General features: G+C 39.8%; 1 protein-coding gene across 1 annotated transcript; it reads right to left on the reverse strand.

Annotated features, from left to right (window-relative positions):
• Positions 1 to 56: 56 nt before the first annotated feature.
• Positions 57 to 20,969, reverse strand: LOC149260993 (FRIGIDA-like protein 3). Its single transcript, XM_089367053.1, has 4 exons — positions 20,936 to 20,969; positions 1,199 to 1,444; positions 384 to 559; positions 57 to 266 (listed from the first exon to the last, which is right to left on the reverse strand). The coding sequence occupies exons 1-4, from the start codon at positions 20,967 to 20,969 to the stop codon at positions 57 to 59; spliced, it is 666 nt and encodes a 221-aa protein (XP_089223179.1).
• Positions 20,970 to 23,093: the final 2,124 nt, after the last annotated feature.

The raw sequence follows: 23,093 nt of genomic DNA on the forward strand, positions 1-23,093 counted from the left end.
CATTGGAAGAAGCATAAAGAGTCGGAGTTCTTTCATCTGCACTTAAAGGAGGTATATTATACACTAGCATTTCCTCCATTAGCACGAGGACGCTTAGGCTGAGACTTAACAACGTCTGCAGACCTTTTTCTGTCAGCCTTAGCTTTCTCTAGCTGAGCTACACGCTTTTGAAGAGGATCTGGTGAGAACTGTGATTCAAGTTTGTGCTCCTCAATGCACTTTATAACAACTCTGTAAGCAGAAAGCTCTTTTGTATTTGCTTCATTCTGTAGCAGCAAATAAAAATATCGGTCAAAAAAGGAACTTCTGATATAATCAACAATACTAAGCCAAAATGATCATTACATAACAAGAAATTTTGTATAACAATAATACAATCGTACCTGTGCAACAGTAGAGTTATTCCCGCTTTTTAAACTTTCCTGGGAAGCTTTCTTAGCATCTTTCAGATATTCCTTCAACAAAGGAACAGGTTCAAACTTCTCTGTCAGCCCAAATGCATGAGCAAAGTTGATTGCTTCAATTTGTTTTCCACTATTGACCAGGGTTTCTACAACATCTGCATGAAATTGTCACAAAATTTTCAGTTAATCTGAATATGTCACAAACATTTGAAATACCAAAAGACAGTTTACTGTGAAATAAAAAACAATACAGACAAATTCAACGGATTTTTCAATAAAGATAATAGCTATGTCAGCTTGAGACCATTTTCGTAAGTAAACAGTTCCCCACTCATGAAAGGACTTATGACACTTTACCATAGATGATCATCTTTAGGTGCCTTTATTAATATCAACAAAATAACTTACCTACAACTTTCTACCTCATAAAAAGATGTCTACCTAGTAGAGGCCACTCAGTATCTACCTTGCATATGAAATGTTGAGATCTAAAGAAAAGACTACCAACCCCATCAACTTAGAAACCCGTTCACTGGACTAAACAAAAAACGTTGGGAAGGTTTACTACAGCCGGGATTACCAAAATTTATCTTCAACTCAATCAGCCACAACCAAGTATACTGATAAAATCGACCATTCCCTCAAAAAAACCAAGCCAGCCATGAATGCCAGAAAAACAACAAAAAGCCTATCTACCAAAATGGATGGGAAATTTTGCCAGCCTAGCCACTGAGGCTAACATTACAGAACACCAGCCAACCAACCTGGCATTTTTTATTCAAGTCCAAGGGAACGGCAGAGTTCAGGTGTCTGCCTATGCCGTGCAACTGCAAGGACAAGCTTGCGTAAGTCATCTTTATCAAACTCTGACGTAATTCCAAAAGTAGCTAGAAGTTGCAAGAAGGCCTGGGCCTCCAACGAATTGCCATTGGCAACATCTCCTTCAAGTTTTATCTTTGACTTCCATTCATGTGCAATACTTTTGGCTTGCTCCTTTATATTTAAGGGCAGAACTGGATGTTCAACACCCAAAATAGGATCTACCAAAACAGGTACAAGAGATTCCAGCAATAATGTACAGGCCTGGCGTAGAGCCGAGAGCCCGGACTCTTTCTTGTCACTTGACTTTTGTTCAAGAGAATAAAACCCCTCCAAGGAATCTAACACTAATCATGGTGGGTCAGTTTAATGCAGAGGGAACCTCATTGCGAAGCCCTATTTCCAATTGCAAAAGTCATTAAGAATGGGAAGAAAGGATTTAGGGATTATAATATCTGAAAATTGCTATCTTTAAAGTATTATAAAATGAGTTTAGATAGTTATATAACAATAATAATATTTAAGTGACTTTGAATAATAGTATTAGTCTCAAATTTTGAGATTTTTGTAGCCATTTATTGATCAATTGCAGCACAATGGCATGCACTTCTTACAAGCTCAGGCTGCAAGCCTTCTTTCTGTTATGGCTTTCACATCCTTCCCCTTGTTTGCTACAGGTAAGTGGGCTTGTATTCTTCTGTTCTTAATTGCTTGCTTTTGATGTATCCCTCGAGAATCATGGTGCTCTGCCCTTAGGGTGTAAGCAGATTGGTAACATGTTGTTTTGTCCTGGGCTATGTCACTAGGTAGAAACCCAGAGGATAAGGTGGGTATGATTGTAGAGCACTGCGTCTCTTTCCAAAATCATTCTACATGCATACTTTCATAATTCTTGGTAGCTACAACAGAGGATATTCTATCAATACTGGTGAGTTTCTTTGTTCAGTAGGGTAACTGATTGAGAGTGTGTTTTTTGGTGTGCAGGTTATGGAAACTATGAATATATATCGCAGTGAGTGATGAGTGTGAGATTGTTACAGAATCTTTGAGATTGGTTATATCCACATCTCCAATAAATAAATTTCAGCAGATTGAGATTCCAAATAAAGAAATTCAACAATAGTGATTTTAATGTGTTTATAAAGAAAAACCAGAAAAAGAAAAAGAATAACATGCTCAAAATTCTAACAATAAAAGAGGTGAACAACCTAACGAATATCAACACTCTTGGTTTTGTTTTTCTATACATTTGGTTTACAAGTGGAGAAATGGAAATTTAGTTTCGATTATAAAAATGGAAATAAAAATGATTTGGAAATGTTTTTTTAATGTTTTAAGATTGCTTTAGGTATTAATAAGTGGAAACCAGAAAAAGAAAAAGAAAAGAAAAGAAATTGATTGGAGATAAACTTTTTATAATTTTGTAAATGTTATTGAGCTCCAATGCTCAAACAAAATATTTATAAAAGTAAATTGACTGGTCTGTGGATGAAGCAAGAATTTGGAGCCTAATTCGTGAAGTCTGACAATAAAAGAGGTGAAATTAGAATGAGTAATGATAAGACAAACATCCCTGTATAGAAATGGCAATGAGGTTCTTCTTAAAGGTGACTTAATTGTATCACATTGATTTTGACATGACAACATCATTAAAATGATATAAAAGTCGTTGCAACTAGTACACCTGTGTTTGGTGCATTAATCGCTATATGAGATTGAAGGAATCTGGCGCATTCTCGATCAGAACTATTGCTTGATTGAGAACAGCATGAGCCTTGTGTTATACAACAATTGTATAATTGGTGCATTAATCACTGTATGATATTGAAGGAATCTGGTCACATTCTCAATCAGAACTATTTCTTGATTGACAATAGCATGGGCCTTGTGTTGTACAACAATTGAATAATTTGACTGTGAAGGATTTAAGGAGAAGTAATGTTGTTTTTCTGATCCTAGCAAGGATTATCAAATATACTATTTATTGGTCCCTGTGGTATACATTGTTTGGACCTTGTTTTCTCCCTTAATTGTAAGTGCATAAAAATATTAGATTCAAAGGACAGGGTACCATTAATCATGTGATCCAATGATCTTGGACATTTTCTGATTGAATTCTTCAAAACTTATTTCCATTTGATCTTCCAAAATGTGAAGATAGTTTTATTGGTTGGAACAATGCTACAACTTACAAGTTATAATAACAAAGATTCTGTTCTGCATAATGCTTTCCACCTTGCAATCTTTTTGTGGATATGGTTAAGCAATATTCTCTTCGAGTAAAGAATAAATTATTGTGTGTAGAGTCATTAGGTTTACTATAGTAATGATCATTACATTTTGCAGTCTTTTGTTTGTTGTTATGTGGTTTAGTGGTTGAGACAGTGCATTACCATGTTAATGACCCAAAGTCAAACTTAGAGATCAGAGCCCTCAATTATAAGTTGGTTGAAATTTATGAGATTTATATGCAATATTAATTCAATAATTAAAAAAAAAATATAGACTTCGGCACCCTAAATAAACTTCAATTTATACATCTTTAGAATTTCATTTATGCTACATATCTGCATCTTATGTACATTTTCCCATTCCCATGTTGGAATTGTTCCTCAATTTATGCCTTACGGCGTTTCCTTTGCAACATCTGGTGCAAATGCTAGTTTATGTTTAATTTAGAGGCATGGGCCTTAATTTATGTCTAATTTGGAGGCCCATCATATGGTGTGTTTCCGTCGATTCCACTTCCTTAACATGACTTAGGAGGTCGAATAATATCATACTGGCCTCTCATTGAATGTTTACCCCTGATGGTCGGTTACTTGGGTAGATGTGGGAAGAGGGTGTTACAACATGTAGGGGGTACACTTAGACTGTAGGTGTTATCTCCCATCTTCTACAATATCTAAAAGGGACCATATCGTAGAGACGTGATTTTCTTACCATGACCCTGTAACTGCTCCTTATTCAATTATAGCCATACTTTGTCTCCCACCTTAAAGGAATTATCCATTCTGTGTTGATCATGCATGGCATTTTATTTTTCCTATGACCTTTGTAGCGTCTCCTATACTTGTAGATGGATTTTCCTGATCTCAATAATTTTTTCTGCCCTTGAAGCATACTCTACGGGATCCTCCCTCACTCCTCCTTGCTACCCATATGCAATATCCAAAGATGAAGGTAAAAAAATATCCAAAACAAGTTTCAAATGGGGACCTAACGATAAAAGTGTAGATTTCTTTACGCACACACATACACACACACACACACCAAATTTTCATCCCAAGTATTCAGATGCTTATAATTGCCCCTCAATATCTGCACTAAATTGATGTTGACTATTTATGTTTTCCCATCTATCTGTGGATGGAATACTATATACCTCTTCAACTTTGTGTCCATCCTCTCCCACAATATAGTCCAAAATGCACTGATAAATATTATGTCCATGTTCAAAACAATGCTCCCTGGTGTCCCAACACTTAGGCCTATTGTTGGGTGGAGTCCCCTCGGTCAGTTTTGGGGCAAAAGCCCAAGTTTTTATGTAAAAAGATGTAAAGTCTCTGAAAATTGTGGATGCGGAGCGTGGAGTTAGTTAAGAGCCAAAGAGGGTTTTTACCCTCATTCATGTAAACTTGAGTCGATTTTTGAAGATCTACCCATGGTCTGCGGACCATGGGATTGTATAAATAGGTGTGTCTTAGAGATTCTAAGGCAGATAGAGATCTATGTTTTTTCTATGGGTATGATGGAAGGAGTCTAAAGCATTAGTGTGGGAAAGTAAGAGGAAAGGCTATGCATCTCAGTGTGCAGAGGCCTAAAGTAGTGTTTGCAGCTGAGTGCGCGGACCCCTACAGTTGAGTGCACGGACCCCTGCAGCTGAGTGCGCGAACCCCTGTAGCTGAGTGCGCAGGGAAGTATTGAGTATGTAAATCTATACTGAAGATAAATAAAGAATACTGTTGCAAAAATTCCTGTGTTTTATCTCTTTACTTATGTTATGTATGATTGCGATATATGTTGTGATGAAATGATGTCTTTATAAAATAATGATGTATTGATGCGTGAATTTACTTGATTTGTCTTATTATCTGAACGCAATTAATGTTAAGTGATTACGTGAAGATCATAATACTTTCTATTAAAGTTATCGAACACTTAGGTAGATATGAGTAAATACTGACTTAAGGGTAATCTATGGTGCACGTAAGTAGCTAATTTTCCTGTTTAGGGTCTGCAAAAACCAGTCATAGACCTTCGTGGAGGTCTAGAGGCCAATTGAGGGAATATACAACCCTAAGCCTTAAGGGCTTAGAGATCTGTGTGAAGGCAGATCTATATCATAAAAAGACATCACACTAATCTCTAGATGCAAAAACTTGGTTTGAGCATCCCCCCATACTGCTTCAGGTGAGACTTTAGTCCGCGCTACACGGATTGATGTCGAAAGGGCCAGTAGTGTAGGGATTTGTTTGGTGCAACTAACTCTGAACCTAGTTCAGGACCCCCTAAGACAAAAAATGGTTTCATTTCCAGGATCGAGATCTGCATAAAGAGATGTGTGATGTCACATCGCTGGAATCCAACCAAGAAGGAAATTGAGAAGTGGTTGGATAGAAAGATCCATGAATTTGCGATGCAGGAAAATAGGAATCCACATCTGACAAAAGAACAGTGGTTGGACAGATATTTGTATAGAGAAATACATGAAATTTTCCTCTACACCTTCTTGATTGAACTATACAAGTGGATAGCTAAATTGGCAGGCGACCAAGGAAGTCGTAGGCTTGACGGTCCAATAGTGTGGACTCCGGAGCTAGTGTGGAGGTTGAAAGCCTCTGAAGATAAGATCACGCGCATTGTTGACCATTGGCTTGATCAGGTTATAGGAGGATTTGTTACAGAGTTCGTGGTTGACACCTTGATCAGTTACAGCGAAGCAGAGCGACGCTTCTTCAAAGGACTGCGAGGTAAGTATTTGAAATCTTTGAATACCTGGATTAAGATTCTCTTGTGTGAAAATCGCTTTATGTCATTTCCTTGATGTTTGGATCTACGCGAAGTGGACAGAGCTTTAGAAACCAAGAAAAAGTAGGTCCGGAATACAGATTTTTGATTGGACCTCCTTCAAGTGACGATGAAGGAGTGGTGTAGGCCTCGTTGCGAAGCGTTGTCCAGTTGATAAGACAGGGTTTTCCATGGATACATCATCCTTCCACACCACCTCCACCTTCACCTCCACAACCTACACCTTCGCCCACTCCACCTCCACCACCACTACCGTTCGACATGTCGAATACCATGAAGTTGCCAATTTTCAAGGGCTTAGGAAGTGAGGATCTAGATCAGTTTTGGTTTGTTGTGAAGGTTGTGTGGACAACATAATAGATCACAGATGATAATATAAAGAAGGCGCAGTTGGTTACCACTCTGTAGGATCGCACGCTGACATGGTATGTTAAGTACTACACTGATAATCTGTTGGCGTCATTAGCAGATACTCAGACCACTTTGAAAAAAGAATTTGATAAGCCTAAGTCTGACTCACAATCAGTAATTGGATTTAAGGAAATCACGATGAGGCCCAGTGAGACAGCCTGGGATCTAGATCAAAGGCTGAAGTGTGGGATGCGCGAAGCTAATATGCATCTTACAAATAGTCAGCATCGCTAGTGGTTTATAGCCTCGCTCCTACCCCACCTAAGGATTGCTTTGTCATAGCAAAATATAGGAACTCAGGCGGAAGCCCTGGAAATTGTGATGAGATTGTATGAAACACCTATTCAAGACGCGTCTTTGGAAGTCCAACAAATTCACTCGTTGTTGCAGAACCTCTGTTTGGAATTGTAGAGCTTGAAAAAAGAAAAGGAGGCCAGGACAGAGGTTCGCGAAGAAGTCTGGTGCCTCAAGTGTAAAAGCCAGGGTCACGATAAGGATCATTGCCCTGTCTTCACGAATTACATCACCTAGGGGGGGGGATGCCTCTAAGGTAGGAAGATATAGCAGGACCAAGTATGGGGCTCGTGCTATGGTGTGCTATTTTTTAGGTGGCTAGAAAACATGTAATAGATAATTGTCATTTGCTGCAAAAATTTGTGCAGACACCACAACAATTTTTCTGTGATTTCTGCAAATCGGTGGGCCACAATGAGCGCCACTACCATAGGTATGAACTAATGATGGAGAGGACACCTACGTATCGAATGCAAGAAGAAACTTGGCCCCCGATTAGGGCACTAGAGGAGCGCACAGAGGATATCAGGTGTGCGGATGAGGCCAAGGAGGAGGAGGACCTAGTAGAGGTTGGGGACAGGTCATTTGCTATAATTGCGGAACAACAGGGCACTATGCATGGGAGTGTATGAGTCAAACATGCCCATCATGTCAATACTGCACTCAGTTTGACCACACAATAGAAGAATGCCCTGTGTTGATATCTAAGATGCAGGAGAAGAAGGTGCAGCCTCATCATCTTACCTAGAACTTACAGATGATGAGGGTTGAGACCTGCGAGGAAGATCCAAATGTGAATATTTGCTACGAAGTGGAATAATGACTAGTGATGATAAAAGAAAACAACCTGAAGAAAGTGGGTGGGTCCACAAGGCCTGAGAAAAGGAGGTTGGGTTTGATATGGAGCGCATGAAGGAAATGTTTATGGAGGTGAAGAAAAGCTTCACTGAGGCCTCTACCTCAGGAAGTCAAGACAAACTGCTAGCAACCAGTGCACCTACAGAGGTTGACCCCTCTATGCTTACCACCTTCTTGGAGACTTGTATGAAACTACTGCGCGATAGCAAGGCTATGAAAGGGCTACAAGAATTGATAAATAAGTGCGATGGGAAGGAAAATGCTCCTAAAGGACACCACGTAGTCAGAAATATTGGCAAACATAAGATGAGGACAGGGTGCGAGATGAGGCTCACTGCACGCAAATAGGAGACTATGAGATGGACCAGGTTATTTTGGATCTGGGATTTGATGTGAACATTTTACCTAAATAGACATGGGAGAGAATAGGGAGACCTCTGTTGCAGCGGTCTCTGATTCAACTGAGGATGGAGAACTAGCACAAGTTTATCCCTATGGGACGTTTGCATGGAGTGACAGTAGATATAGAAGGTGCGAGTACGTTGGCTGATTTTGAAGTGATAGAGATTGTTGATGACATCAATCCATACCCCACGCTCCTTGGTATTGATTGGGCTATTGACATGAATGGGGTCATCAATTTGAAGAAGTGAACGATGTCATTTGAAAGGAAATCACTCCGCGTTGTAGTACCATTAGACCCTGCAGAAGGACCACACTATACTGAACCGGTCTGTGACTATGAGGAAAGTGATGATGATTTGGATCAAATCTACAAAATTATGGTGCGAGACCAAGATTGGGTTAATCCAACAGCTGATGGATGGATTTCATGGGACTACGAAAGCTCCTATACCTCAGACTCAGATGAAGAATTGGAGCATTAGCAGAATAGGCTGCATGAAGTATCTACACTGCATTGCAATATGATGACTAAATCACTGTGTTGTGTGTCATCGGAGGTAAGAAATTTACCTTATTATGATGGTTTAACTGATGTAGATAAGTTTTTGGATGCTTTTGAAAGAGAATTCTTGGAGGATCATCGCTTTTAGGTGCTGGATTTGGCACTACGTGCTACGCCCACTCAATGGTGGGGTACACACAAGGACAACTTTGATGAATGGTGCGATTATAAGAGGATGATGAGGATGCGATTTGGTCATCCTAAAGTGCGGTTAACTGAGAAATATGATGGGAGGAATGATCCGTGCGATCATTTAGCAAAGTGGACTAAATTCTATGGAATAGAGCCACAGCCAGAGTGGGTGCACTTATTCTGTCACACTCTGGATATAATCCCTATGAATTGGTACCTAGAAATAGAGCTCCACCATGACACTGCAGAGTGGGATATCTTAAGGGAAGGCTTTTTGATGACCTTCAGTTTTGAAGACGGATTTGAAAGCATTGATGAGGCGCTACAAGAGGTTAAGGTAGTGATCTTCAGAATTCCGTAGGATCCTTTGGAATTGGTTCAACCGGATTGGAGCACCCAGCTGTGCCATGCGCTGGAATGCTATAATGTGATTGTTGAAGGGGAGGATGAGGATCCAAGGAATATAAATATCCCAGAAACAGAAGGTCACCATGAGTTCAAAGGTCCACAGATAGAGAACCCGGATATCACCGCACTGTTGAAAACTAGGCAAGTAAACATTGGTACTGAGGCATAACCAAAATTTGCGAAGATCAGAGATTATTGGGATGATGCCACAATGGATAAAGTTGTTGAGTTACTCCGTGAATACTAGGATCTTTTTCCTACAAAATTTTCAGACTTGAAAGGCATCATAGGTGATTTGGGTGTGATGAAATAACTTTGAAACCGGATGTGAAGCCCGTTAAGCAGAGGCCATATCACCTTAATCCCAAATATAAGGAAAAGGTCTTCTTGGAATTGGACAAGATACTTGAAGCAGGCATTATCAAACTTGTGGAGGAATCTGATTGGGTGAGCCTAATGGTAGTTCAGGAAAAGAAGCATAAGGGAGAGATAAGGATTTGTGTAGATCTAAGAAAGCTTAACGGTGTCTGTCAGCCCCCAAGCAAGAAACAAGTGTGCGCTATATCATCACCGCAACAGAGTATCTGACCAAATGGGTGGAGGCACAACCTATGAAGGATTGTATAGGGGCCACAGTAGCTAAATTATTGTTTGAGTACATGTTAACCAGATTTGGCTGCCCAAAAGTGTTGATGAGTTATCGTGGTACACACTTCCTCAACGAAATGATCAACGCACTGACAAAAGAGTTTCAGGTGTATCATTAGAAGAGTACGCCATATCATCCTCAGGCTAATGGAATAGTGGATGCCTTCAATAAGATAATGGAGAATGCGCTGACAAATATTCGCAATGCGTAGTGGAATGATTGGGGTGTGCATGTACAAGTAGTATTATCAGCATACAGGACTACTTGCAAAAAACTAACAGGTTAGAAACCTTTCTGGTTGGTCTATGGCATATAAGTTGTGATGCCTATGGAATATATCATGCCTAGTTTATGCATAGTATCTTTCACAGGGATGGCGGACCATGGAGCCTTGGAAGAACGACTCACGCAGTTGATGGAGCTCAAAGAGGACATATTCTTGGCTGGATTTCATCAGCAAGTACAAAAGGAACGTGAAAAATCATGGCACGATTGACACATCAAGCTGCGCACATTCAAGGTAAATGATTTGGTATTATTATATGATATTAAGTTCGATAAGTTTCCAGGAAATTTTCAAATGCATTGGTTGGGGCCATATGTCATCAAATAAATCATAGATGGGGGCGCATTCAGCTCATACAGTTGAACAGAGAACCTTTCTCGGGAAGGGTGAATGGGAGCCAGTTGAAGATGTATGCAGGAGATCTGACTCAATGGCTATATGGCGGCCGAACAGTCTTCGTGCTCCAGGCATCTATAAGGGAGCACGGGACTATAAACTACACTGCCCAGTTTTGGGGACCCTGCGACAGGGGGGCTGTGCAAAACAGGGTGATGTCACAATACCAGAAGCCACGTGAAGGGAGCTACACTATGGAGGGAGATACCGTGTAGCACAACCAGAAAATGACTATTAGAGTCACTATTCATGATTTTACAGCCAGGAGATGGTTAATAGGAGTGGGTGGGTGACATTTAAGGCTGAAATATTTGGAGGTCTGCTGCCAAATAAACATTAATGGACAGAGTTTTGGGGGAATGGCCGGATTTGAATTCAAATTCTCCTATAAACTATGTGTGCCAGTCCAGTAGAGAACATGTTGTACCCTTAGTGTTTTTTATTTGTACTGTATGTCACTTATGAATCGTAAGTTTTTTGAAGATTTGGTCGCAAGATCCATGTTTGATAATCTACCTAAGGAAACTCGACAATTCATTTACAACACTATGTTAGGACCAGGTGAGACTACAAGCACCGGAGGAACTGTTGCTTCCGAAGGAGTGGCTCCAAAAGTTGTGAGCATGGAGGCTTTGGATCTTGTGCCTATGATGTCGAGGTCGTCTTGGCTGAAGCCTACACCAATGCGCGAGACCCACAAGATGAAGAAAGACAAGCAAAAAAGGCTAGTGCCAGTGCACGAGTCGCCTAGAAAGAACTCTTCTACCTAGACATAGAAGAAGGACAAGCAACCTGAGAAGGTTGTAGAGTTGGAGGTCGAAGAGGGTACTGAAGATATAGATGCTAAGGGCATGGATCCCATCACCAATTTTCCAGACTACATCCCTCCGTGTAAAGGGAAGGCAAAGGTCACTAAGGACCCCGACGTAAAGAAATTTTTCATTCATACGCCCCTATCACAAGAAAAGATAACCTTCAAAGGTCTATGCCTGACATGGGTTCCCCTTTTAAATATGGAGGATTGGGACTTGGATGACCATGAGAGGTTCCCCCACCTCGCGACGGAGAATTACATGAAGTGAGTATATTACAAAGACTCTAGTGTCACTGTGTTGGAGACAGTTCAGTGGATACGTGGAGTAGAGCAGTCTAGGTTATTGAACCTACTGTGGGTGCCCCACTACCACTTCTCTAACATAAATACCACCTGTATACAACAGCTACTGACTTTGGTGCACGATGGGTGCTTATGGCTTGGTGTGCCTATCCCCATCATGGACATGCTCGTCCACAGGATCACGCTCCTACCACATGAAGGCTTGAATCCGGCCAAGGAGTTTGGCAGAAAGACAAGCGAGCAGGACTTGGAAAAGAAGATGAAGAAGAAATTTGAGCTTCTCAAGAAGTCGCGTAGGTACTGCATAACATCCATCAACAACCTCGCGGTGAAAATTTCCACCCAGATACTAACTGGAAAGGTCATGAGGAAGTGTCACATGGATAAGGTTCTATCGCCCGTGATCTCATTAATTGCACAATGTGCGGAGGGCGTGCAATTTAACTAGTCGCACTATTTATGTAGCGAGTTCCTTGTGAATTTTCGTGAGGCTCAAGATGAGAGAAAGACCTTCCACTACACGTGGTTGCTACTCTCCATTGTGCTGGTTGCTTGGGAGCTGCCGGAGGACAGTCAATTTCCTCCATTGGAGGTAGGTTTACCAAAGGCTACATAATTTTCCTCCCTTTGGGCCACGAAGGACCCCACGAGGGTCACAGAAATGAAGATTTTATGGGTTTTGATGGAGGTGAGCATTCACATGGCCATCAATCAATGCCCGTGATTGTCCCTAACCATGCATGAACAATTTTCAGAGTATGTGGAATTCAAGGTAGATTTCCACCGCGTTTATATCTGTACGCGGAAGGATCCACAAAAAAAGTGGTTTGATCTACCATATCTCGCCATGGATGATGCAATTCAGGAAGTAATTAAGCGTTGGCTCGCAAACTAGCACTCTTCGTTCGACTTGGTAGTGGATACAAGAAAATGCACGGGGAGTTCAGCAGAGAAAAAGAGGAAGGATGTAGCAAAGAGGCAACACAAAAGTTGGCCGCACAACAAAAGAAGGAGGCCAAGGAGAAGGCTCAACTAGACAAGGAGTGCGCTGCAAAGTAGCAGACCGAACAAGAGCAGCGCAACTCTGAGCACATCGGTAAATCCCCTTCACCTGAAACTAAGGAGGACGAGCACTCGGTGTAGGGCAGCGGAGGTGATGAGGGACAGAGAAATCCATTCCGAGTAAAAAGGTATAGGGAACAACAACAGGAGGGGTCCCAGAAGAAGACAAAGGCAACTAAGCCACCGTTGGATCCAATTAAGCTGGCGGAGGGTGATCTCGATGAGATCGGGGACAAGTTACGCGACACCACCGCTGAACTATTGCAAAAATTCGAGCAAAAACATATGCAGTCATTAGCTAACATTTAGAAGGATTTGCGGGAACCGTAGATCCATACCAACATGATACAGGGGGGCACAGGTCAAGTGGGCACTACACAAACGAGCCTGGCACCAGGGACAAGTCAGGCTACAGAGCTGGTCAGGAAAATGGATCTTAGGACAGTCACACTACCAGAAGGGTCCCTAAGCGTAGAGTCGGCTGATGATAAGATCATCGTTAGCACCTTAAAGAACATCGGCCTCAATATTGCAGTGCTCCCTAACGAGTATCTTCATGTGCTACAGACATGCATAACAATATAATTGAGAGCATGGGAGAAGCGTGATCTCAGCTTAATAAGTGAGTATCGGGTGAACAATGAGAAAATGTTCGTCAAGAATATCGAGGCCCTGAACGCAAGGGAAATGATCTAGGCATAAAGCGCCTAGCTAGAGGCTACGGTTGTAGAGACATGGAGGACAGTGCCAGAGTTGCACATACCTGAGGAGGCACCGCTTGAGGCTAAGATCTGGAAGCTAGCTGCGGGCGTCCATGAGGCGAAGGCAGAGGTGGCAAGAGTTCAATTTGAAATCAACATGAAAATCATGGAACTAGAGCTTAAATCATAGCCTTCGACTCCGCTTAAAGTCACAGAACAATGCAACGCTGTCGTCAAAGAAGGGACAGCTATTGTAGATGTCATGGTCATTAATTGCACAACTTTATTCAAACAGGACATGGAAGTGGTGACGACCCAGCACGAAGATCCCACCGTGAAGATATTGAATATAGATATCGGTGAGCTCCAGCAGCAGTAAGACGAGGTTAGGGTGACGATGCACTCCATTGCTATAGCGCAACACCTTGCCAAGCTGTAGGAGGAAAAGAAACTCCTTGCACAAGTGGAAGCAATGCAGAAAAAAGAGGTAGTTCTTAAGGCACGGTTGGGTCCTTGGTTGGATGAAGTATACGAAGTCTTAGCCAACATCTAGGAAAAGTTGATGAACTTGCAGCTCACACAGCAGAAACTCAAGTGAGTCGACAAAGGACCAACTACAGAGCAATTGGTCGAACAAGTGAAGCAGGCAGCCACACATAGCATGGATGAAGTAGCAGTTGTGTAGGTGGAGATGGGGGATCTTCACAGCAAGATCATTGCGCCAGCTGAGTGACTCAAGGAAGAGTCACAACCTTTGTGTTGGGGCCTGTTGGGATGGGGTCCCCTCGGTTAGTTTTGGGGCAAAAGCTCAAGTTTTGATGTAAAAATATGTAAAGTCTCCGCAAATTATGGACGCGGAGCACAGAGTTAGTTAAGAGTCAAAAATGGTTTTTACCCTCGTTCATGTAAACTTGAGTCAGTTTTTGAAGATCTACCCATGGTCCACGGACCATGGGATTATATAAATAGGTATGTCTTAGAGAGTCTAAGGTAGATAGAGATCTATGTTTTTTCTATGTGTACGATGGAAGGAGTCTAGATGGTTAGCGCGGGAAAGTAAGAGGAAAGGATCTGCAGCTGAGTGCATAGAGGCCTAGAGTAGTGTCCATAGGTGAGTGTGCAGACCCCTGCAGCTGAGTGTGCAGGGAAGTATTGAGTCTGTAAATCTATACTAAAGATCAATAAAGAAGACTATTGCAGAAATTCCTGTGTTTTATCTCTTTACTTTTGTTATGTATGATTGCAATATATGTTGTGATGAAATGATGTCTTTATAAAATAATGATGTATTGATGCACGAATTTACTTAATCCATCTTATTATCTGAATGCAATTAATGTTAAGTGATTACGCGAAGATCCAAATACTTTATTAAAGTTATCAAACACTTAGGCAGCGCTGAGCAAATACTGACTTAAGGATAATCTATGGTGCGTGTAAGTAGCTAATTTTCTTGTTCAGGGTCCAAAAAAACTAGTCGTAGACCTTCGCAGAGGTCTGGAGGCTAATTGAGGGAAGATACAACGCTAAGCCTTAAGGGCTTAGAGATCTGCGCGAAGGAAGATCTAGGTCATAAAAAGACATCACACTGATCTCTGGATGCAGAAACTTGGTTCCAGCATCCCCCCATACTGCTTCGGGTGAGACTTCAGTCCATGCTATGCGGATTGATGCCGAAAGGGCTAGTATTGTAGGGATTTGTTTGGCTCAACTAACTCTGAACTTGGGTCAGGACCCCTAAGCCAACACCTGTGCAAATAACAAGTTCACTTCTTATTTCTCGTTGATGGTCTTTTTACAAGGTATTAGAACACACATATTGCTAAACCTATCTACTACCATAAATAGGTGGTCATGTCCCTTCTTGGTTGTTAGTAAGTCTCTCACAAAGTCCATGGAAATGGTATCCCAAGGGTGATATGGACCTTCTTTTCTATTACTAGTCTTTTTGGTACAATAAAACATGCATCCCTTATGAACCTAGCTACATATTCTTGCACCTTGGACTAATACACACATCGTTGCAAGTTGGCCATTTCCTTCCCTACACCAATGTTCCCTTTAAACTTGGAGGTGTGAGCCTCTTGATTAACTATAGTCACTCACCTTTAATAACACAACTTATCTAAGCTATAGAGTAACCCATCTTGGAGATGGTAGTCGACTGTGTTGTTAAATCATACACATGGATTTCGTATTGCAACTACTTAAACACCTCCTTGAAGTCCTCATCCTCTAAATATGTATCTCTATATATGTCATGGGTGAATGGCTCGATGTGCATAAAAGTTACCAAAGTTGTGATCTTTGATGTAGGTGCTTTAAAATAATGTTCGACAACTCGTTTGTGTTTCCATTCTTGTACTTGATGACTGAATGAAACTTTTGTAGAAATCCCATCCACTTTTAATGTTTGGTCTGTTGTACCTTACTCTAGGCCTACAGGTATTGTAATGTCTAGTGATTTGTGTGGTTTATTGTGTCCTTTCCCATCAGATAGTGTTTCCACTTCTTCCTAGCTTTCGCTAGGGCATAAATCTCCTTGTCGTAGGTAGGGTAGTTGAGAACCATCCCATGAAATACTTTAGAATGGTAGTATCTACACCTTCCTCCCTACATCAAGAATGCTCCCATAGCATACCCACTTGCATATGTATCCACTTTGAAGGGCACATGCAAGGTAGGTTATGCCATAATTAGTGCTTGAACTATCTTTTTCTTTAACTCCTAAAAGGCCCTCTTCTGACCCTTTCCCCTACGTAAACTCTTTCCACTCACTATTATGGTGTGGAGTGGTGTTGTTATTGCTGAAAAAAAGGCCATGAATTTCCTCAATTAATGTGATAACCAAATGAATATCCTAACCTTAGAAACATTAGTAGGCACTAGCCACTTCATGGTTGCCTCCATCTTGGCAGGATTTATCTTCAATGCTCCTCCACCTATCACATACCCTAGATACACTAAACATTACTGTGTAAACTCACACTCCTAGAGATTTTCTAGAAAATCTAAAAAATGGTGCAATATATCATTCATTGACACCATAAACATAGCAAGTGCATTGCATAGGCCAAACAAAATGACTAACCACTCATACAAAGCATGCCTAGTTTTGAAGGAGGTCTTTTATGTATCTTCTTCTCTGACTAGAACCTCGTATTATCTAAAATTTAAATCCAACTTGGTAAAGTATTTTGCTTGTTTCAAATAATCCAATAGATCATCTATCCTTAGTAGGAGGTACATATCCTTGAGCATAATTTTTTTAATGCCTTGTAATTAACACGCATTTGTTAAGTCCCTTCCTTCTTTGGCACAATGATGATGGGTGATCCACATGGTGAGGTAAGTGGTCAAATGACACCCTATTCCAGTAGCTGCAACAACTACTTCTTCACCTCACTTGCTTCCATAACGAACTGCCTATACAAACCAATTTTTGGCAATGGAGATTCCAACAAAATTTGAATATCATGCTCTGATTCCCACTTGGGCAGTAGCATTTTAGACCCTTGGAACACTCCCATGTTTTCATGTAGTAATTCTTCTAGTTTTTGTTTTTGTTTCTTAGTACACCCCTATAGGGATGAATTTGTTCTCACTAACTCTTCTATAGAATTATTTTCTCTTAAAAACAGTAAAACACAATTCTTGTTAGAACTAATTAGTTTCTTGACTTGGTTGGCAATTGCCAATCAAATTTTGGACTTACCATTTTTCACATTGATGGTGAAGATTTTTCCATCTTTGATGAGGCAGTATTATTTGGATATCTGCATGAATATTCGTAACACCCTCCCCCCACTTTTACCTAAGCTTACTGGTCCACTGGGGTAAATATGTGACGAAGAGTTACTATGATATGATTCAACCCCCTCTATCACTTTAAGGAAGTGGAACTGACAAATCAAAAACTTTACAGAACTCCCTCATGTGCTACAGGACCCCTAAGATCTAACCAACCACCCTAGGTCCAAACCCCTTAGTTAACTTATCCTCTCACTGAACTAACCCCAGTCACTCCCATGACAAGTCCTCCATGTCATAGAAACCCTCTAGTCTCTTCCACAAGCCTACTTCCCAACATTTGCAATATTTTTCATCCAGGTTTTGGCCAGTGATTTCATATTTTAAGCCACTTTTTCAGGGTTATGACCCAAGCCTCTGCCCAGAACCTGATGAAACGCTCATAAGTGATAATTAACAAGAAGACAAGACCTCTAATGTAAAACTTCAACAAGGACCTAGCCTAACCCATCCTAACCATGACAAGGATTTTGTCAAACACATCATGAACATGCAATTGATAGGTCATAAAAACACTTCTGAACATAGGGGCCTCATACTAATCTGATATTCATCAAGAATATTTGATTCCCTCTCACAATAGCTGCATTATCATCTATTGGGTCATACATTCATTAAAATTTCATTTACTAACCAAAACATGATGAGATCCATAACTCAATTAGTCTGTCATAAAACCATGCTTGTAAGCAACATATAAATAGATAAACAAAAATAATAAAACAACCATCATAGCCACATAATTATAAGTATATTTACACATAGAACATAAGAGGAAAAGGGGCTTTTATTAACATATGAAAAAGCCAACCAAATCAGGGACTTCCACATACCACCCGACCATAGATTGGGTTGAACCAAATGTTTCTTTCAGCCAATCACCCCAATTCCATATTCAAAGCATGAATGTGGGACTCACAACGAAACCAACCAAGGCTTCCTCATGCTTTACTGTGTATCCCGCCATTACAAGTCAAGGGATTCCTAGGCCCGAAACCCTCATTTATACAACCAGGCTTTACTGTGTATCCTGTCATTATCGGTCAAGGGATTCTTGTTGGGTGTGTTATATTCTTTCCACGACTATCCCATGCGCGGGGGGGTCACAGGGGGGCAACAACCCCCCTTCACGCGGTCTAGGGAAATGGCCAAGATTTTTTTTTTGGAACCTATATTAGGTAGGTGGACCTACCAATGGTTTTGTGCATGGATTTTGCACATGGTTTTGGGCATGATGGTTTGTTGTCCATGGTATTTTGTAGATCTGATCAACGGAACTACGGTTATGTTCTAATCTAGGGTTAATGGATTGGGGTTTATGGATGCTTCAACATGTATATATATTTATTGTAACATTTAAAGGAATATAATGAAAAATCAATCTAGTAGTCCCGGTTTTGGGATCCAGGGGAAAATATCTATGTATATCTGTTTTATGTTTTATGCTCTCACCATTATTTATTTTCTATTTCTAGAATTCGTATGCAGGTAATTTTTGTACAAGGTGAAACCTACAATTATTAGGCCCCAACAATAAAAATATGCTACTAGAATTTACCGCAATCCCGTCATATATCGGTCAAGGGATCACTAGGCCCTAAACAAGCATGGATACCTCCATATTTATTAAACCTAAACTGTGAGGAATTTTCCCGTATCCACCCTCAGGCTTTACTATGTATCCCACCATTACGGGTCAAGGGATTCTTAAGCCTTTGGGAATTTTCCTGAGACCACCCCACTCAGTTTCGAAACCATCCGACGATCCAGCTCAACCAAGTAAAATAACCCCATCACACAATGACTATCCAGAAATGGAAAGGTAAGGCTGAAAACCACTGTCATACCTGGAAAAACCCATTTCAATGATAGCAAGAGAACCCAATACACACATGCATGTACCATGCATGCCAAAACTAGCAAGGAAATCATACATGAAACTTGATACTTGCAAGTGATTCAGTTGTAGCCGCTTGATCCAACTCTTCCATGCTTGATATTTGCTTCCATTTTCCTCCTTGTCCTTCCTTTGCCTTCCTTTTTCCAATGCTAGAGTGCTCCAAGAATTCTCTAAGTGTATGAGAGTATGAGAGAGTAGAGAGAATAAAGAGAGAGCTCCAAAACTAAACTAACAAAAGGTTGTACTAACAAAAGTTATGAATTGATCCTCAAAAGCCTTTTTATTAATGTGGCCTCAATTTTCTTCAATTTCAATTATTTTCCTTCAATTTCCTCCTCACATGCAACTTGTGACCTTTCACCTTCCTTTTCTCCTAAGATCCTTTATTCTCATAAAACAAAATTCCAATTAATGTCTCTTTCCTTTTCCATTGCCTTTGTTCATTTCCCCTTTTCCATAATAAACCAAATGAACACCCGCTAGGATGTTTTGACCAACTTTAGCCTTGGAATACGTGTCCCATGACCTTGGTCTTATTTATATTTTACTAACTTTATTACATGAACTTTTAACCCAGGTTTGTTACAAGATTTCATCCCAGATGTACATATAGGGACTTCTAAACACCACTATACATACATCATGGGTAACTACATCTAGTTTTACTTAATCAATCAAATAAGCTTTAATAAAAAAATTTATTTTGCATGTTTGGTTACCTTTATTTCATATCCTTATTTACCAATCCCAATGGATATGGGCTTGGATGATCACAAACTTCGAATCCCAATTTATTGACCAACCCTTATGCAATGATATTCACTTGTGATCTTGACTTGTATCTTTGTATGGAAGAGTTTAGTCATTTCCTTCTCTTCATGTTGTTGAGGTATACTCAAATTCACCCCCTATTGCACTAATGGATAAAAATCTTTCTCATCCACATCTGTGTCACTTTCCACATGGTTGCTTGAATTAATGGCCATGATATTTTTCTTCTTGGCATCATTCATTTTGTTATTTTGGTTGATCTATAGATGAAACTTCCAACACTTCTCATCTATATTACCATCAATGTTACAATGGTTGTTGGAATCATTGTACTGGTGTGTTGTGACTATTTTGTTTTTTTATCCCCTTTTCTACTTCTTCTTCCCCTCCTTGGACGCTTCTTGGTGCTCCTACTTTTACCTACTTGATTTCCCTTTCTTCTAGTCTATTTTCTCCAAGTATTGTGCTTATACACAAGCTTTGTCCACCGATCTGGGTTTTAACATCATCACTTGCTTTTGTAAATGGATTTGTAGACCCCACAAATACTTGAGGAGTACATCTAGGTTCTTTGGGGAGATACCCAACATTATGACCATCTTTCTAAATTTTGTGGTGTACTCCTCTACACTCTGCCCCTACTTCTACCTGAAGTAATTCCGCCTGATATTTTCGTCCTATACATACACGATAGGGTAAAATGATAACTCTATGAAAGTTTTGAAATCCTCTCACTTAGTCACTGTATGATCTCCTTCCAACCTCTGGGTCTCCATGTGGCTTTCCCACTAGGTAAGGGCATGCCCTTCTAATTTCATTTAAGCAAAAGAAATATTTTATTCCTCCTCAATGTGATGAACAGTAAAATAAAATTCTAATTGCTACAACTAATGATTTAGCTTTAGAGCATCAAACTCACCTTGATATGGCTTGATCTCGACCTTTTCTTCCATTTTGAATAAGGATTGGGACACTCAAACGAGGTTGTTCCTTTTTGAATTTTTTCTTTGATTCTCTCTATGGATTTTCCTTATTTTTTGATTTCTCCTTCGATTCTACCTATACATTAAAACCTCTATATTCTCCGAATAGATTGAGCTTATTGGTTAGGGTTTCCATGAGGAGGATCACATTATGGTTTATATATGAGACATGTGCTTCCATCTGGACAAACCTCTCCTCTACGAGATCTTGATGGTTATTGATAGATTCGTCGGTGTGGTCGATCATGGCTTGGGCTTTATAGCTTTTGGCTTAGCCAATTTGTATCCTTTGCAACTCCCCAAAATATACTCAAAGAAACCTACTATGAAATCAATATAATCGATAAACTATTGTAATATTTCAATAGATAGTTCATCACAACAAATCTAATGAAAGTATATTTAAAATCCAATATCTACATTATGAGGGTTAATTTCTCCTTAGATTTATGGATTTTTTAATTACTATCTTATGTTTATGCATGCAATAAATAAAATATGTAAAAAATAGAGGACAATGAAATAAAAATAAAAAACCACAATTGACACAAGATAGAACCAAGGAAACCCTTTCGGGAGAAAAACCAACCGGAAGATGAGGTTGCTTTGATCTCTTTTTCTGAGTGGAAAATGAATGCAAGTACAAATAAGTGAGACCTATGGCTCGTGGGATGCTACATTGCACAAACCCTATATATTTTCTCTCTCACTATCCACTCTTGGCTACTTTGCTCATCTATGCAACAAAATGCACTTGAATAGAATGGAACTCCCTTTCATCCTAGTGGTCTGGTTATAACATAACACAATAACCTAATAGTGGTTATGTTTGACTCCTTCAACTCTTAACTAAAGTTACAATATCGATTCTTCTAAAGTCTTATTCACCATGATCACATGGCTATCCCTTGTCATTAAATAATGAGTGCTAGTGTGACATCCTATTAAATCATGGTGGTCAAAATAGGAAGGTCAACTTCTTGGTGGCATGATTTTTTCACACTGACTCCAATTGAGGCGATTCTTGTGTTGTTGGAAAGGTATATGTGAGTAGAATAGTGCTAGGGGCCACGACACTTAAGTGGAAAAGTATTGCACCTAGAAAAAAAAGTTGTTTGATTCCTCAAACTACTTTCATACAATTTTAGACCTCGATTTACCAAACTGGAACCCGCTAGTAAAAATGGTATAGTGAGTTGATTCCTCCACTTTTCCCACTCTAAGAGCATCATATGGATGAAAAATAATACAATGATCCATTTCATATCAATAAGGTAGTAAATCATGGAAGGAACCCCAAAAAAAGCAATTACAAACTTCCAAATTACCCTCCCTTTAAATCTAAAAACCTACAAGTTTTGAGAATGAAGAAGGTTGATGGTTGGGTAGATGAAGAAAACAAAAAAATGACCATGTCAAGAAAAAACAAGATTTGGATTCATGAAGATATTCCTTTAATGATGAATGGTTCTACTCGAGCCATAATAAACCAAGTAAAAAATAAAGAAACTCCCAAGTGTGGCCTTCATGGACACCCTTTCTCTTGCAACAATTGCATGCCTTCTCATGGAGATTGTGGAAAGGATTCAAAATCTAATTATGCCTATGGAAGAATTGAGAAAGCATGAAAATCTATAAAATAATCCAATTAACTATATTCATAATGATTCAACAAAAAATACAAATTCAACCCCAAAAAAAATAAAAAAATACAACTACCATTCACCATCTTTGTTATGACTCATACAAAATTTCACAATTATTATACCAGCTTGAATCACTGGCAAAATCAGTTCAAGTTAAGGATAAGGACGGTGCTTGTAATGTTGATGCCCATTTGAAAGCTGTGATTGAGACAACAAATACTCCCTAAGGCTTCCTTCCATCATAGTGTGGGATAGATATGTGTACTTTTATGGAAAACTCGATCGTGTATGGGGTGCACTCTTCTTTCTGCATTGATTTGTCTCAAAACTCAATTGTGTCAATATGTGGAGTACACGTGTCAATATATGGGGTACAACCTTTTAAGAAATGTATTTGATCATTCAAATAGATAAATACCAATAGTATTTCCAGAATTTTTTAAATGAT

This window comes from Pinus tabuliformis, chromosome 6 (genome assembly GCF_031772625.1).
Source record: "Pinus tabuliformis cultivar Carrire ecotype Pingquan chromosome 6, CPIR1, whole genome shotgun sequence".
Taxonomy (NCBI): Eukaryota; Viridiplantae; Streptophyta; class Pinopsida; order Pinales; family Pinaceae; genus Pinus; species Pinus tabuliformis.